The sequence below is a fragment of the Prunus dulcis genome, chromosome 1 (genome assembly GCF_902201215.1).
Source record: "Prunus dulcis chromosome 1, ALMONDv2, whole genome shotgun sequence".
Lineage (NCBI taxonomy): Eukaryota > Viridiplantae > Streptophyta > Magnoliopsida > Rosales > Rosaceae > Prunus > Prunus dulcis.
The window spans coordinates 8,009,069-8,025,764 of record NC_047650.1 but is presented as its reverse complement, the minus strand read 5'-3'; the positions used below and the strand labels follow the sequence as shown (position 1 = coordinate 8,025,764).

General features: G+C 36.3%; 2 protein-coding genes across 4 annotated transcripts; one reads left to right on the top strand and one right to left on the bottom strand.

The window, feature by feature from the left end:
• The first annotated feature begins 7,694 nt into the window (after positions 1–7,694).
• On the top strand, positions 7,695–10,873 carry LOC117634869 (VAN3-binding protein). The gene is made up of 9 exons (XM_034369174.1): positions 7,695–7,710; positions 7,827–8,021; positions 8,069–8,160; positions 8,417–8,485; positions 8,568–8,925; positions 9,182–9,349; positions 9,495–9,544; positions 9,669–9,717; positions 10,653–10,873. The coding sequence occupies exons 1-9, from the start codon at positions 7,695–7,697 to the stop codon at positions 10,871–10,873; spliced, it is 1,218 nt and encodes a 405-aa protein (XP_034225065.1).
• Positions 10,602–16,696, bottom strand: LOC117615888 (GPI mannosyltransferase 3). 3 transcript variants are annotated; one of them, XR_004584078.1, is made up of 11 exons: positions 16,508–16,690; positions 16,085–16,351; positions 15,847–15,964; positions 15,041–15,145; positions 14,592–14,878; positions 13,598–13,879; positions 13,301–13,502; positions 12,947–13,098; positions 12,689–12,851; positions 12,333–12,567; positions 10,602–11,016 (listed from the first exon to the last, which is right to left on the bottom strand). XR_004584078.1 is itself a non-coding variant. In XM_034345062.1 (10 exons), exons 2-10 carry the CDS (start codon positions 16,327–16,329, stop codon positions 12,484–12,486), a joined length of 1,638 nt encoding a protein of 545 aa, XP_034200953.1. In that variant the 5' UTR covers positions 16,330–16,348; positions 16,508–16,696; the 3' UTR covers positions 12,078–12,483. The 3 variants fall into 3 exon arrangements, 2 of the variants coding, with proteins under 2 accessions (XP_034200953.1, XP_034200952.1); XM_034345062.1 differs by lacking the exon at positions 10,602–11,016 and having other exon boundaries at positions 12,078–12,567; positions 16,085–16,348; positions 16,508–16,696; XM_034345061.1 differs by lacking the exon at positions 10,602–11,016 and having other exon boundaries at positions 12,078–12,567.

Genomic DNA, 16,696 nt, shown 5'->3' with positions numbered 1-16,696 from the left:
TTATCTCGATCCATCTACATAAATGTTTGTGCTTATATCAACTCTATATGTGTTCCTTTTTTTTGCTAATGATATACATGTAATTATATGTAACATATAATGTAATGCATATTAATATATAGACACACTCTTATATTAGGGCCTTCTCTTAACCATACTAAATGTTCCATTTTGATGCAAACCCTGAATCGACCGGCACCACAGATCAGTCGTCCGGCAATGTAATTTGTGCTTAGATTTTAGGTTTTGAGTCTCTAATTTTGAGCGTAAGAAAGTTTTACACCCTAAAGTAATCAACCATGTCGAAAAGCAGCTTGCTCCCGGAAACCTATACAAAATAATAGGTCGGTATCAGTGCAACCAGCAGCCACATTTGAACTAAATCCCGATACTTATGTCTGCATAAGAGCAAATTTTTTATATAATTTATATAGAACTGTTCAAGTGCTGGCAGTAATTCTGTTCAGTATTGAACAGAAAAATTCCCATACTCAAGGAGAAATACCCAATTAGCAATTTAATACTAGAATGAAGGGAATAATCAGAAAGTCATATATGCTAATTACATTGTATTATTATAACAATGACACAGAAAGTTTCCTCATAAAAAGAATAAATGAGAGAGAGAATATTGGAGTTGGGGAATAGTAGGTGCTCCTTGGATACAATTCAATGTAATACCAATTTGAGCATTGCTTATACAGGCTGTGCAATTCTTCTCTGCTTATTTTTGGCTAGGCTGACAGAGTTTTTCGTATTATTGAGGGATGTGATACAGAAAAAGTTGATGTTCCCTTACAGATTATAACAATGAAAGGCCATAACTCCACACTCGTGCGCATGCACTTCCTGCCCAGATTATGACAACAACAAGAGCTAGCTAGCTAGCTACCGCAAACGAGCTACAAGTCAAAAGAATTTAATTTTCAAATTTCATATAGATAAATTTATATAAGAAATTTTTTATTTTTTATTATTTTATAAATTGGAATGGCATGGCATTGTTGTTCATTTTGAAAAGGTGGTCGCTAGGAGCGTGTAGCTCAAGTGGTTAATAGCAGTTATCCATGCATCCGATCCGAGGTTCTATGTTCAAATTCACCTCCCTCAGTATCGCTAGTGTAAGAAAAAAAAATTATAAAAAAAAGGTAGTCATGGGCAGCCAATGCTTCCATGATTATCGTATCAGAAAAAATGCTTCCATGATTAGATGTATCTATAATATGTTGTCTACACTCAAACACAAACAGTTATAGGAGCTAAGCATGCATGCATCTCATCATCTTTATCCAATTTCCCAGTCTACACTGACGTTGGTAATATATCTATTTGCATCATTATTTTGAAATCATGATGGAAAAGGCCTGTTAGGCGCAACTTGATTTATGATATGGTGTTGATATAGACAACACAATGATCGATATATATATCCCATACTGCCATGTTCACAAACAGCTAGCAGCTCAACCAATTAATCATAATTGGGAGGGCGGCCATCAAAAGGCTGTTCCTCAAGATATCAACATGCACCAAGTCATTTTCAGAGGTATATATATCTCAACGGAATAAACTTATTTTAGGCAAGCACAGATTAATGATTTGAAAACGGAGTGGGCTAAATTTACCATACAAACATTTTAAGAAGATACAAAGCTCGACGGTACAAATAAATTTCATTGATAAAACAAAATACCCTAGTAAAGAGTACATATAAATAAAAACTAGTAAAACAAAAAAGACTACCATTAAATCGACGTTATATTTGAAAACAAGATGGATATTCCTTTACTTTTAGTTGACGTAGTCCTAATAGAATATATACTCCTAATTCTACTTCTGCTTTTTTTTTTTTTTTTTTTTTCTACGTACAGGAAAGGGTTATTCTCTCAAAAAAATAAAAGGAAGAAGGGGATGCGTAAAGTGTGGAAAGGCTATACTTGGGCGCCATGTTTTAGTTTAGGCTTAAAAACATACAAGTCACCTGAGCTATAGCCAGGTTACCCTCTTCAAAGATCCGTCCCTGATTTGAGGGATCCATCACCTGGACTTATATGCTGCACCAACAAGAACTTTATGCTAAAATTCTCTACTCCATGACCTAACATGCGTGTGCACATACACAACTTGCCATATCCAACCACAACCCATTATGCACACCATATACATTCGACCAAAAGTTCAGTTGTATAGGCCGCCGCTTTCACATCAAAACCCATCCCATCTTCTAATGTAACAAGATGATTTTGAGAAAGGAGGAAAATGGGGATGAGTAATTTTTCTGTATGAACGTAACACCAAAGTCAGCATATATGACAATGTGATATGAACTCAATATATGTACCATTTTAAAACATGTCACGTGATATTATAGTCATCCGATAATTTCTCGTCACTTTGTCACATCCATACTAACCATTGTGGAAAGTAGCTTTTAAAAAACAAAACCCAAACAACAAAACATCTTGCCTTTTTTGCAAAGTGGAGGTTTGGGTTTTATCTATTGAGTGTCATTATAGTGGTCACTGCGTGTATGGTAATGCCCAAGTATACATATACCACACGGCCTTATAACCCAAGGCCTCAAACGTTGGGCCAGAAGTGTCATCAACTTTAATCTTTTGTTATTAATCTTCTATATATTGAAAAGGGAAAATCCCAAAAATAGCATCTGGACTTTTCTACTTTTGTGTACTTACCACATAGAATAAAAAAACATTAAAATTAACCACCTACATTTATGAACGTTTTGACAATGTAGCACCTCTGTCCATTTTCCATCCAAAATGCCATCAAATAAGATCACGTGAAATGCACGGGGCCACCTTTTAAGGTCCTTTTGGTCAATTCATGAGCCCTAATTTATTTTTCGTTTTATGTTAAAATAGGCTCTTTTCAAAACCTCTATTCAGTAATGAAAAAAGAAAGACACTATAGGGACAACACTGGTACATTTATATGAAGGGATAATAGTATGTGACCAAAATTCTATATCATAATAGAATTTGCAAGGTCAATTACTAAATAGAGGTTTTGAAAAAAAGGTCTATTTTCCTAGCCCCTCTTTCAAAAAACCCTTTTAGAGTTGTTTTCACTTTGAAAGGGGAGGAAGTCAGTGTTCTTCCTTCCCTCTCCCCTCTCCCCTCTCCCCTCTTCTCTTCCTCCATTCTTCCCTCGTTTTCAGAGACAAAAGATTTTTCCTATTTGTTTTCGTTTTGTTATGATTTTCTTCCAACCATCACAAGTGGTTGCGTTTTGGCGTCGGATATCCACCTGCGTTTCGACGTCGGATCTCTACCACCATTCTTTTTGCTGTTTCTTTATGTTCAGAATAAGTCATAGAGAACTCAAAGTCTCTGTGTAGTTTTCACCTCTACTTTTATGAGAGTTTTTCACCTCTCCTTTTGTGCAAGCTTTTCACCTCTCCTTTGTGGGAGCTTTTCATCTCTCCTTTGTGAGAGCTTTTCATCTCTCCTTTGTGAGAGTTTTATATTGTTGTGGCTTGGTTTTTTCAAGCTTTATCTCTTTTTGATTATTCTGAGTTTGCAATCTTAGTTAGGATGCCTACGCTAGAGTTTCTTTGATCCTGTGTGATCGTTAGTGAAAGCACACCAGATTGTCTTAATTTTGATATTAGACCGCTTAGTTATTGTAATGACCCTTTGTGGCTAGTGGCTAGTGACTAGTGGCTAGTGACTAGTGACTTTTTTGGCTGAATGATGAATGTAATCCTAGAATTTCTTTATATATGAAAAAGGTCTCTTTTAACTAGTTTCGCAAATATTTTTACTTCCTCCTCCCTAAACATAGGAGCCTCTCTCTCTCTCTCTCTCTCTCAACTGGCCTCAGAGAAAGAGATGAGAGGGAAAGGAGGCTATCATGGTGGATCAGGGCTCCAGGGCTTCGGACACCTCGAGGTGGAGATGGGGAGGTTGGGTGGTTAGTTGGTTGCAGCCGTTTGAAAGGGGTGGGCTGGCGGCTAGAGGGAAAGATAGGGGATATACATGGTGCATCTAGTGGAGAAAGAGCCATCAGTTTTTTTTAAATAAAAAATTTAATTCTTTTTTAAAGATTTTTATAAATAAATTATTTGTTTACGACATGAATTGATGAAAATACCTGAAAAAGTGGCCTCCTGCATCTCACGTAATCCTATTTGACCCTATTTTGGATGCAAAGTGGGCAGAGGTGGTGCATTGTTAAACGTTTACAAGTATGGATGGTTTATTGTATCTGTTTTTAAGGGTGCTGATTTTCCTATTCTAATTTTTTCAATTTACACTCCTTTTTGTTTTTGTTTTTAAATACTTTTTACTATAACAAAGATGTAGATTTGTCATTAACAAACGGAATTCATTAAAACTAACCAATTTGTCATTAACAAACCGATTTGTCATTAAAATTGGTTTGGACCGATTTTGGATTCGGTTCCATATCTTCAAAAACCGAATCGGTCTGAACCGAACCGGTCAAATTAAAAAATATATAATTATATTTAATGCTATATTTTTAATTTCACAAAAAAAAACTAATATTTATTCAAGTTCAATTTCAAAATCTCTCTCTTTTCTAACTTTAATATTTATTTTTATATGAAATTGAAGAATTTGTTAATTTTCAAGTAAAAATAATAATATTTCAGTTGAGAATTGTATTTAAAAAAATAATTTTTATAATCTGGTTCAAGACCGAACCGAACTGGAACCGGATCGAAATTGGTTCAACTCGAATCGGACAGTTTTTGAATTTTTTTTATTAAAACCAAACCAAATCAAACTGGATGAATAGTATCAAATGAGTTCTAATTTGAGGCAAAAATCGGTCCAACCCAAACCGTGCTCACCCCTAGACAAGACTGGATTGAAATTTGTATTTGAGAATGGATTAGACTTTGAGTTTGTTGTTTGATGCTATACCTACTTTGGATTGGACTGAATAATATAATAATAATTTTTGAATTTTGGAAAGCAGGAGGGAAAAAAAGAAGTTAAATTAAAACAAAAGAAAAACTCGATTGTATGAAGCTATGAAATTTGAAAGATTCACCACAAGAAAATTAGAACATTTTCGAAAGAAAAAAAAAAAAACGCACAAAGAAAATTCTTTTGACGCCATGGCACACGACCACAACATGAATACCCAGAAAACAACAAATCAACCCCAAATCGTGAGCCTAAGCAAGACCAAAACGACACCAAATTTCCCAAAACCAAACCCTATTCGCACAACAAACATTGATTCGTGATCAACACAAAAATCCCAGATCACACAAATAATGAAAAAATAACAAAAATAATAAAAGAGAATAGGATGAGAAAGGCAAATACCAAGAGATTGCGAGATTGGATTTGGCAGAATCATAGCTTTTGAGAGGGTAGGAGAAAAGAGGGGGGAGAGAGAGAGAGCGAGAGGGAACCAAAAATATAGAACATACGATGCGAAGGACGCTGAGGGAGATGACGAGGAGCTTGCGTTCGTTCTGAACCCACATTTGGGGTTGGGTTCCAGAGTTGTAGTTATTTGTGACTTGGATCTCGGGTCCAATATCCAATCTGTGATACAATTAAGCTCATCAAACAAGAGACTGGACCCATGTTCATTTTAATTGAATATATCCAATCCAATCCAATCCAACTAACCAAATATGGCCTTATATTCTTCGACGTGATGATAGCAAGCCCATGTACACGGCACAATTGGCTATTTCCCTTTTTTCTTTTTCTTTTTTATTTGAGCCTTAACACTGGCTTGTCATATAGTTGCATCCCCATTTTAGACCCAAGGTCTAAGCTCATGGGGCGACTGTGGTACAAAAAATGGATCAAAGATAAACAATGACGCTAAAAAGAACATGTGTTTCACTAGAATGGCACCTAGGTATAGGTACGGCTTTGTTTGGTTTGGGAGAGAGTTCAACCCGTTAATTGTATCGAAGTTTTGATAGGTGGCAGTATCTTCCGTTAACTGATGCTTTGGATTCACATTGGTTCGAGTCAGTATACTAATGTTCGGTTTGGATCAACATACTAAACTTTCATGCCATTTTTAGTTTTCATTTTCTTCAAACAGTGAGGCAACAAGAAGTATGTGATGCCCTTAAATGTTCTGGGCTGCACACGTGCTATATTGATGTATTCAACGAGTTTATAGTATTGGTCGACAGGCTTGGATAATCTTTGAAATTTCATCGTGTTGGGGATAGATAATTGTAATTGTTGGTCTTCAAGAAGGAATTCCTAGTAAGCGTGAGCCATCAGCTCGTGTTGACTACGTCCTTGCCCTTTGTACACACCGTCCATTGCTCCTACTGATTGAATGGTCCGGTGAATTGTTCGGATTGCAACAATGTGGGTGGTTCGCTGCCTGCGACATCGAGAGAATTCCACCAAACCTTATTCTCTATAGGAAGGAGAAGCCGTAGCAAGATTTCCATAAGTGAACCTGCAAAAGGATTTGTGTTTAGTGGTTAGAGTTAGAAAACGCCAACAACAATTTTCTCGAAACATATTCAAATTTATATTTATGAAAATAAAGGAAGCCGTAGTGATAAAGAAATACTAATCTTGTGATGTTTCATGTTTTGCTACCCTTCTGATGTTTTTATAAATGCTTTACAATTTTTCTTGATTTCTAGTAGCCTGCCTCCATGGAAACACAATATATCGAACTGCTATCGGCTAATCATAAAACTTTCTTCCCCATGTAGATCTGCCATTAAATTAAACTAATCAAGAAATCATGCATTGCCCCTGGACTCATATTCGGAGGTATAATCCACCATTAAAGAAACTCTAATAAGCATCTAAGCATGATTAAGTGTTTGGTTGTCACATGAGCCTAATGAGCACACCTTTAACCAAATCTTCAGAAGTCCATGAATGCAGATGAACAAAAATCAAGTAAGGTGACCCCATAACCATGAAAGTTACTCAGCTAACTTTCATAACCCTTTCTTTAATTCAGAAAAGCTAATCTTTATTAAGCGTCTTAACAATTAGTTAATCAAGCATTAGCCTTATTCTAATGAAATAATGATTAAATCCAATGATACATGTTTATTTACGTCTCCTTTATCAATGTTCACATCAATCATATATGTCTGCTTGCTTTATCCCAATGCTGGCCCAAGTCACCAAGTGCATGCTTGCTTTGTTATTATGCCTATGTCTTCCTTTTCCAGACTGTTATATTTACAGAGGCTTTGATGTGGTGGCCCTAGCCAGCTCTAGCAAAAGCTTAACACTATAATTTCCTCATCTTAAATTCCCCCATGCTTAGCCTCAACTTATGGTGTTCATTTAAAGTACCAAGGCCCTATTTGATTCTCTTTATAAGTTTAGCCTCAATGCTTCTATAGTGGTTTGCATGTGCTCTCTCTCATTGGATGTTTGAGTGGCCCTAATCAAAATCTGTTTTTATTTATTTTATTTTATTTTATTTTTATTTTTATTTTTATTTTTTAAAATAAAAACTTATGACATCAATTTGGTCCCTTTGTTGGCTACTATTATATATATAAATAAATAAAAAAAAGCCCTTTCCAACTGTAATATCTCATCTGTCCAAATTTTTTTTGGTGGAAGCTTTTGGGACGGTGCATGGAGAGGACAGGGAAACAACATGTACCCAATTTATTTACTAGGCATTGCCCTTTAATTATTTAATTCCCAAAAATGCTTGAGAACTCACATCATAACATGGCTATATATGATGGTGATTTATGCATGTTTATTTAAGTACACTTGTAAACTTCAGATTTCTATACATATTTGAGTTTAAGCAGTCCAATCTCATTGTCTTAACTTAAACTCATCTCCAAAGTACCTTAGGAACCAGTTGCATGGATTCACATTTCAGTCCAAGTCCTTCTGAGGCACATCCTGAGACAATGGATTTTCTTTCCCTTGCATGGTGCAACTTTGCAGTTCAAGCTTTCCAACCAGAGCAACAAGACCAATCTGTGGTTCTACTAGACGATCCGATTGTGAAGTTTGAGAGTCACAAGGAGGCTCCTTACATGGTAGGTCCAATTAATTTCTTCTAAGATTAAATCAATCCCATTATTTATCAGACCCTACGAAATTTCATAAGCTTTCCAACTTTGCACAGATGGATGATGCAGATCTCAAGCCTCCACCACCTTGGAAATCCAATGATGTGAAGGTGAACATATATATATAATATTGAAATTCTCATAACGTCCAGATATTATTATCGATAGGACGTCATGTATTTTCTACTACCCCTTCCTGCTTTTCTCCTTGTTTACAATGGCATCCCCACGATAATAACGTGTAGACATCCAGATGAGGAGAATAACTCATACATATAGTATATAAGTACATCTAATTCAACATCTTAAAACCAATTTCATTGATAACATCCTGTATTTTTTATTTTTTTTTTTCCTTTCCTTCAGTCATTTATATGGATGCAACAAGCAATGCATCCAGAGTTGAACTACAACAGTTTTTTCCGGAAGAAATGGGTAAGTCAAATTGGCTCATACTTTTTACCACACTTCATTTTCCATAGTTCTCAAGAACAAGAATTTATATTACTCTATGCAGATGTCTTGGAAGATAGTCCCATTTAAGAATATGTCAATCAAGAAATGGCTAAAAGATATTAAGGAAAGGCGAAAAGAGGAACACAGGTTGCAAAGAGCTGAAGTCCATGCAGCAATATCTATGGCAGGTGTTGCAGCTGCTCTTGCAGCCATTGCAGCTGAAGGCTCAGACAACAATGGCTCAAGCACTGCCAAGGAAGCCGCAGTGGCTTCTGCAGCCGCGCTAGTGGCGGCGCAGTGTGCGAAAGTTGCAGGAGCAATGGGGGCAAAGAAGGAGCAGCTCAGCAGTGTGATAGGTTCAGCCATGACTAGTACAAGTGCAAGTGACATCTTAACTCTAACAGCTGCAGCTACGACATGTAAATATCCTACTATCCTGCTTCTCTACCATTGTTTCATGCAAAAATGAGCGACACTTGGGGTTGTCTCTGAAAAGAGCAGGGTTATTTATTGTGCGCTGGACTGTAGAATATTATTAGGCATGTGTAATATGGTATTTAAGAATGCTACGGTTAGTCACTCATGCGCACGGACTGTAGAATATTCTTAGGGATGTTGAAGGCCTTTAACTCTTACTTTCTTTCTTCGATTTGTGGTTTTGTGTGAAACATGTAGCATTGAAGGGAGCAGCTACATTAAAAGAAAGATCAGGATGCAAGAACAGACTAAATGGGGCTGCACCAGTGATGCCGATCGAGGACAACCCGGAGGTTGACTTCGACTTTGAGAAGTATAGATCAATGCTTGCAATAGGTGCCCAGCTCAGCATTGAAACACCAGATGGTTTGAACTCCAATCTTAGATCTTCATTGATTTATTTTGTGTTCTGTAAATTTATTTCCTGGCTTATGGTTTCCTAGTCCTAAATCTATACTCTGTTTTACTATCCATCTGTATGCTAATGAGTTTCAAAATTGTGTGTTTGCAGGGAAGTACGTGGTTAGATCAGTGTCTGTCATCCTGAACAGTGAAGCCAAGGTCTGCGTTAGATGCTAAACTTGTCCACTGCTATTTTGTTATAAAGCCTGTATGGTAAAAAAGTATTACTTGTGGGGTTAAGAAAGCCTTAGCTTAACCTTCAATTCATAATTCAACATTATAGGTTGTTCTTAAAATGAGGAAGCTGAGTCTGTTAAAAAGCAAGAAGGAAAGTAAGTCCCTCCTCTCTCTCTCATTTAGATTTATTAATAAGGATATGATTTCCTCACTCCCCTTTCCTCCACTTACACTCTCTCTTTTACTATTTAATCAATTTTGTTCCTTCTCTTTCCTATTCTACCATTACCCTACATTAATTTCTTTTTACTTCACTTTTATATTAGTTCTTTTTCTTTATACTTAATTTTCCAACTTGCACTACATTTTTAGTTTTTTTTTTCCTTTAATCGAGTAAGAAATTAAGTTTTTTTTTTTCCCCTTTAATACTGAAAATGGTGTATAAGTTAGAAAATTAATTATAAAGAAAAAGAAATAATATAAAAGTGAAGTAAAAAAGAAATTAATGTAGGGTAATGATAAAATAGGAAAGAGAAAGAACAAAATTTATTAAAAAATATTAAAAAGCAAAAGAGAGTGTAAGTGGAGAAAATGAGAGTGGGGAAATCAGCTCCCCATTAATACTTGCACAAAGTCTAGCACATACAAATGCTACAAAGCTAAACTTTCCCCCAATATTTTATCCTAACTTTGTCACATGGGTCCTACGTGGAGAAAAATTGAATCTCATCTCATGTGAGAGAGTTTGAAGGAAAAATGTTGGAGAAAAATTGAATCCTACATTATTTTTCCACAATAACTAGTAAATGTTTTCATTAGGATTGTAGTCTGGGTCTCATTTGGTGGCTCATCTTTAGACTGAAACGGAGTTGAGTCTCACACCTCCAGATGAGATTTGTCAAACACAAAATATTGGATGGACCCCGCAATTGGACGGACCGTTGTCCAATTTATTAAGTCAAATATCAACAATTATAAGTTCACCAAACAGCGGTCATGACACTTATCAAATTTAAATGACATAATCCAATTCAATCTAAGCCACCAAACGTGGTGAAAAGGGACAACTAATCAGTGTGTGTTGTCTTAGGTACCATACTGGACATGCATGCGGAGCTGTACAAAGATTCAGAGGCAGCAGATGAGAATGGCACGGGTTATCTTATCGTATTAACAACGAGTAGGGGTACATTCAAGCTAGACATGGAAGACGACTATCAACGTTACAAGACATGGGCCACAACCATTAACCATATGCTCATGGTTTCTACTTCATTTACGAAATATCATCTTCAATTCTACAAAAAGTAGTCTTGCCAGCTATTGCTATAATCAATGTGTTGCATTGCACCCATGTGCATATTTGTCCTCTACTTGTGTAATTATAAATCAATTCACAATTCCTGCTTCATCATTTCTGCTAAACAACAAGCTGATACATCCACAAAGAATACCTACATCGTCCCAAAAACAAAGAGATAAAAAGATGGGTAGGAATTATGTTATTCTTACTATTTTTCAATAGAACAAAATTATTTCATGAGAGAGAACATTCTAAGGAGAACAGTGTAAAATGAAAAAGGTGTCGTAAAGGTGATCTCCGGCGGCCCAATCTTTATTAGAGATGTGATCTACAATGCGGTCCTAACATTACTCGCATAACTAGGCAAGTTCAAAGCACATGCAGTTTACATATTTTACAAGAAGTAGGAATGATGAGTGATGAGCCAAGTCATACTGAGCCCTGTTTATGACTTAATGACTTTATCAGTATAAAAGGCTGACAACACTGAAGATTGAAAATCTAGCTGTTGAGCGAGCCATCTTTGATATCCTGTAACCTTCTTTTGTGTTGACAAAGCAGTGCCTACTCATGATTACTAAATTTTGAGGGCATCATTTTGAGTTGTGATGATCAAGGAGACTTTATGGATGAGTTCCTGTCACTTGGGAAATGTTGCAGCTTTTTAAGCTCAACATGCTGGAGTTCTGAATATCCAGTGTCTTTTATCTGTAATTATTCTGTCATTATATCATAATTGCTATCCTCAATTTTTTTTTTTCAGATGAAAAATATATAGTTCTTGATCTGTAAAAGGCTGCACTTTCAACTTTATAGAATTCCTAAGCAAATGATTATTCAGAAATGGAAGTGAAAAGGAAGGAGCACCTACAAAAACATCTATGCAAAAATCTTTAGGAAAAAAAAGAAAAATGCTCAACTTGTAATTTTGATCTTACCAATGTTTTTTGTTTCTTACACTACTTCGGCTTACTCACGGTACACATTCTGGGGACACTGTATTTCAACATTTTAGGCCCTTCTCCACTGTTATGGAAAATGAATTGGCCAGTAGCAACTAAATGTATCAAACAGTTACCTATACCAAGGAGAAAATTTCATACCCAACTCTTTTACTTTTTCCTTCTGTTAAAATTTGATTCAAGTGTTAGCATATATGATTATAATAATCTACACTCTACCTATTTGGGCCAAAACAAAGGGAATGAAGTGTGATTCAAAGAATATGCATAGATAGAAAGCAATATAGCTATGTCAGTCAAAATTGATATCGGTTTTCACTGGCACAGCCTGTGTCCATGTTGCCTCTGTGTCTAGCATGATGGATATCACAATATGAAACATCTAGGCTGTATCCAAGTTGACATACCAAGTTTAACGCAATACACACAAAAAAGGCAAGAAAAGAATATAAATAAAATAATTAATAAATTCTGGGGTTAAAGAAAGGAAAAAATTGTTACATACTAATTGATGATCTGAAGTTGGAATCGGCTGAGATGCGCACATCCACAATAACCCCAAGCTCTGGCCATTCACTCAATTCGTCAAGACCTAAAGTCAATAAATTCTTTCCAGTTTCATCGCACTGGAGTAATGTTTGTTGCATAAACAATAATCACTCGCCCGTGAAACCATACACAACAACTGACGCTTGAAGATCACGGTCCACTTTGAAGTGAGCATGGAAAAACCTTTTTATCTGTTGTCATAGGCCAGATAGATAAGTTTCAGTAATAGCTCAGGAAGAAATTTAAGATCCAACTTCTGCTTCTTTGGCTGAGACACCAAACTTAACAGTAATATGAGCCAAAAGCATGTACCTCTTTGAAAGAATGTGAGATTAGAAAATCCTTCAACAGTTTTTCTTCCGAATCAAATAATACAATGTGACTGGGTAAAGACCAATTTTTTGCAAACTCTGATGCAAAACCAACAGGATCTATCATGAAATGGTCCGATTCATCTGGGATTCCTTTCTCTTCTCTGTTGAAAAAATTTCCAACAATGTATGAAGTACCAATTGCATGAAAAACGGCAAGGAAAGAAAATCATTCCATCCAAGTTGCTAAGGTTCAAACCTTGGTGAGCAGTCTAGGAATCTCATTGGAAGGTTGTGGTGCACGGTTGCGTAGTAAGGTGTGGCGTGGCAAGGCATTAGGAAAAGTATATTTGTCACTTTTCCATCAAGCACTTCTTTGGATAGATAGTATGTAACATCCTCAGTTCCTCTCTGTCTAACATGTTGAAAAGTATTATTGACAAGGAAAAGAAAGGAAGAGAAACAAGGAAAGTGATAAATAAAAACTTAAACAAAAGTAAAAATAAAAGCTTAGATGAAAACATTATAGACAGAAGTAAAGTCTAGCATTTAAAGTTGAGTAAATGGAAACGAACAATCAAAATCTACCCAGGAAAAAAGAAAACTGATGTACCTGATGAACCAAACTCATATACAGGGCCATTGGAATATTGGTAGCGAGCAAGAAAAAGATGGCCACCTGCATTTTTGCAGGGCATGTTCTATGGATATTTGATGATTCTTTCCCTCTACCATTTGCAGAAATCGTTGTTCTTAATGCAGCTAATGAATGTCCAGAGAATATCAAAGCTATAGGAAGCACAGGCAGAACGAACCTACTCAAAGCCAAAATAGAGGAGTATTAGTTGTAAATAGAATGAAAGGTCAAAGAACCATGTTCAATTATATAATAAACTAATAGAAAGGGTACCTGAATTCTTTGTGGCCTAGCACACTATAAAGTCCTAAAACCCATGCAATAAGGCCAGAAAGCTTCCAATGTTTGGACTGCATGATGCCAGCTACAGAAAATGGTAAGAAGGAGAATATCATGACTGTAAATCCCTGAGTGAAGTACCAGTGCCACTTGTGAGTCCCATAATAATCTCCACCCGCAGAAAGGAAATTGAACTTTAGAAAATTAAGAGGTACTAAAACCCATGAGCCGTACATCAAACGATCCAATAAAAAAGTAAGCCCGAGCACCAGGAGCCTGAAACAATAGGTCAAAAAGTAAATACAACAATAATAATAAAAATTCCACCATGCAAAGATACACACTCATTGACATGAATGCTTGAGCAGATAATGTAGGGGCGTACACAATTGATTATGATCTTTTTTCACTCTGCAGTGGGGCTACGCTATTCTTTTAGATGTTGCTTAACTGAAAACATGGCAACTACCAAACAAAAATAAAGCATGACCATTTTGCAAATTTTTTAATATTCAGGTTAAAACTCATGTGGAAATAATATAGAAGCCCAGAATTGACTTTATGTGCCAGACGTTTCAGGGTAGCAAACATCATCAATACTGTTTTTATCACCATAATCATATGCATATCACATTTCATTAATCACCAATAACCTTTCAGCTGCCCCTCCTTCATATGAAAACCTGTTAGTGTGGCACCGAGTTTTCTGTTTTTTTCTTTTTTTTCTTTTTGCATGTATCTCTAATTCTAATGTTGCCACTCATGAACCATAACTCCACATCGCTTAATTTAAAAAACCCACTGTTCAAGTTTAATTTTAAATCACTAGTCCACTACACAGAAATAAAAGGTAAAACAAACAGGACAAAAACCACCATGATATCACTTACGATACAATTTAGAAATGCGAACAATTCACGATAAAGTTCCTTACAATTTTAAGCACTTGATGTAAAGAAGGTATTCAGGAGATTGGCTAAATACCTACCCCATAGGAGCAACCTCCAGAAAAATGAATCTCAGTTTATCACGTGTCACAAATAGCTCAAGAAGTCCAACATACAGCCATATGATAGCACTTGTTGGTCGAATAGCACAAGCTAATGCGGCAACAATCAAACCCCACTTCCTTGATTCCATGGGAAGTTTGCTGGAAGAAGGCCTCAAACAGGGCCAGTAGTACAGGCTCACAAGGGTAAGAACAGTCTCCAAACTATTTGATAACGTACGAGTCAGGCAGTAAAACATAAACCAATTTGTCAATTGTGAAAAGAGCTGCAATTGAGTTAAGTACATACTCTACCACAAACAAAAAGATGTTTACCATAGTGCGTCTGTGAGTAATAGTAATTGAATGTGACTATTCAATGTATACACAGAGTTGGACATAAAATATTATCATTAAATGAGTGAAAAACTTCTCATACAAAAGGATACAGCCCACTTTGCAACGCAATGCCCAAAGAGGATGACAGAGAGTTTGTACAAGTATAAATCACCAAATGCAGAAAAAAAGGACTGAAACAGCCGTGGAGCCCTGACCTACATAGAACAAGATAACCATAAAAAGTTCAAAAACCACAAGGAGAAATACAATTACTTCATGCAGTAGAAGTTAGATGTCATTTTCGGATGGAAATCAAGAGAAATCTTTCTAGAAGAAATACCAATGCAAATGAAAAAGCTTTTCAGTCTTTTGAATCACTTGATTGAATCACTTGATTACAACATTAGATAATAGCTCACAGAAACTTCTATAAGCAACTGCGACAATAATGTAAAGCTCAAAATCAAAGTAAGATTATTTTGATGGTTATAACTAAATACCCTAGACTCTACTATACCTAAGTTCACCCATGGTTCAAAACAACCTTAGCAATACTTACATGCATTAGACACCAATATACCTCATTTTATTACGGGCAGACTAGGGTCACAAGATAACTTAATATTGAATAAATACTACAAAAGAATAATTAAGGAGCTTAAGTTTTCATGCTTTAAAGAAGTAAAATTATTTTGTAACCCGTAATGAACTAGTTCAGAATTTCTATTCAAGCTCCTAAATGTCCAGAAATGCTGGTTTCAACATTGTTTAAAATCCTTAGGACCCACGAGTAAAATTTTCAAGTAATGCATCTATGCGATGATCATTTATTAACTACTAACAAGTATGAACTTTATCTCCACTAGTCAGCCAAACATACAGTTAGCAGGAAACATGGGGTATATAAAGCCATTACCATGAACCATGGGGTATCAAGACCCAACACTGCAAGCAGTTTGTAAAGCAAAGCAAAGAGCAAAGGATGCAAATAGCTACGGATCCCCTTTTCCCACTCCCAAGTCAAATGGCCATACCTGCCATTTAGAAAACCAAGAAAGCAAAAACCCAAATCAAAATTAGTTTGATTTACCTTTAAATCAAGATTTTTCTCTACTCTTTGCCTTCTAAAGAGAAATTGTGAAATTAGTGGTTACCCGAAAGTGATGCGGTGTGCTACTTCAAGGGCTTGCCAGTGTTCATCTGGGTTGAAATAGGTTTGAACCAACAGAGCATTCGCTATTCGAAAAGCGAAGCAGAGTGCAAAGACTTTCTTCGATGAGCCTAGAAAATCAAAGTTTTGCGCTTTCTTTTGTTGTGGGTCTGATTTTGAAGGAATTGGGTTTTGGGTTCTGTCTGTTTCTGCTGCTGATGAAACAGCAACACTCTGCCTTTGCCTCATTGCCGCCCAATTGCAAGATCTTCTTTGGATACGGAAAAGCTCAAATTATTATAAGATCTTCTATGACCACACAGAATTTGAACACAAATAGATGGAGATGGAAATGGTGTTCTGAACTGAATGAAATCTGAAAATGGATGCAAGCAGAAGCAATGGAAGAGGAATCAGAGAGACTTACTGGCGTCTGAGGCAGTGGTTGGTATTGCCGGTACTTACTCAGTGAGTGTTGCCTTGCCAAGGCATGACAGCGATACTGATCTTCTTCGCAAGGTGGCGGTGGCGGTGGCTGTGGCAGTGGCTTGTCTTCTATATCGGGACGAGAAGTGTGCGTAGACGAGAACGATTAAACTGGAAGGGTTATAATTTT

Coding starts and splice junctions, on each gene's coding strand:
- LOC117634869 (XM_034369174.1), top strand. Junction 8,022..8,068: donor GGAGGCTCCTTACATGGTAG/GTCCAATTAATT, acceptor ATTATTTATCAG/ACCCTACGAAATTTCATAAG. Junction 9,718..10,652: donor GTTAAAAAGCAAGAAGGAAA/GTAAGTCCCTCC, acceptor GTGTTGTCTTAG/GTACCATACTGGACATGCAT.
- LOC117615888 (XM_034345062.1), bottom strand. CDS start 16,329: ATGAGGCAAAGGCAGAGTGTTGCTGTTTCATCAGCAGCAGAAACAGAC. Junction 15,965..16,084: donor GCACACCGCATCACTTTCGG/GTAACCACTAAT, acceptor TCTAAATGGCAG/GTATGGCCATTTGACTTGGG. Junction 14,879..15,040: donor ATTGCGTTGCAAAGTGGGCT/GTATCCTTTTGT, acceptor ACTCAATTGCAG/CTCTTTTCACAATTGACAAA.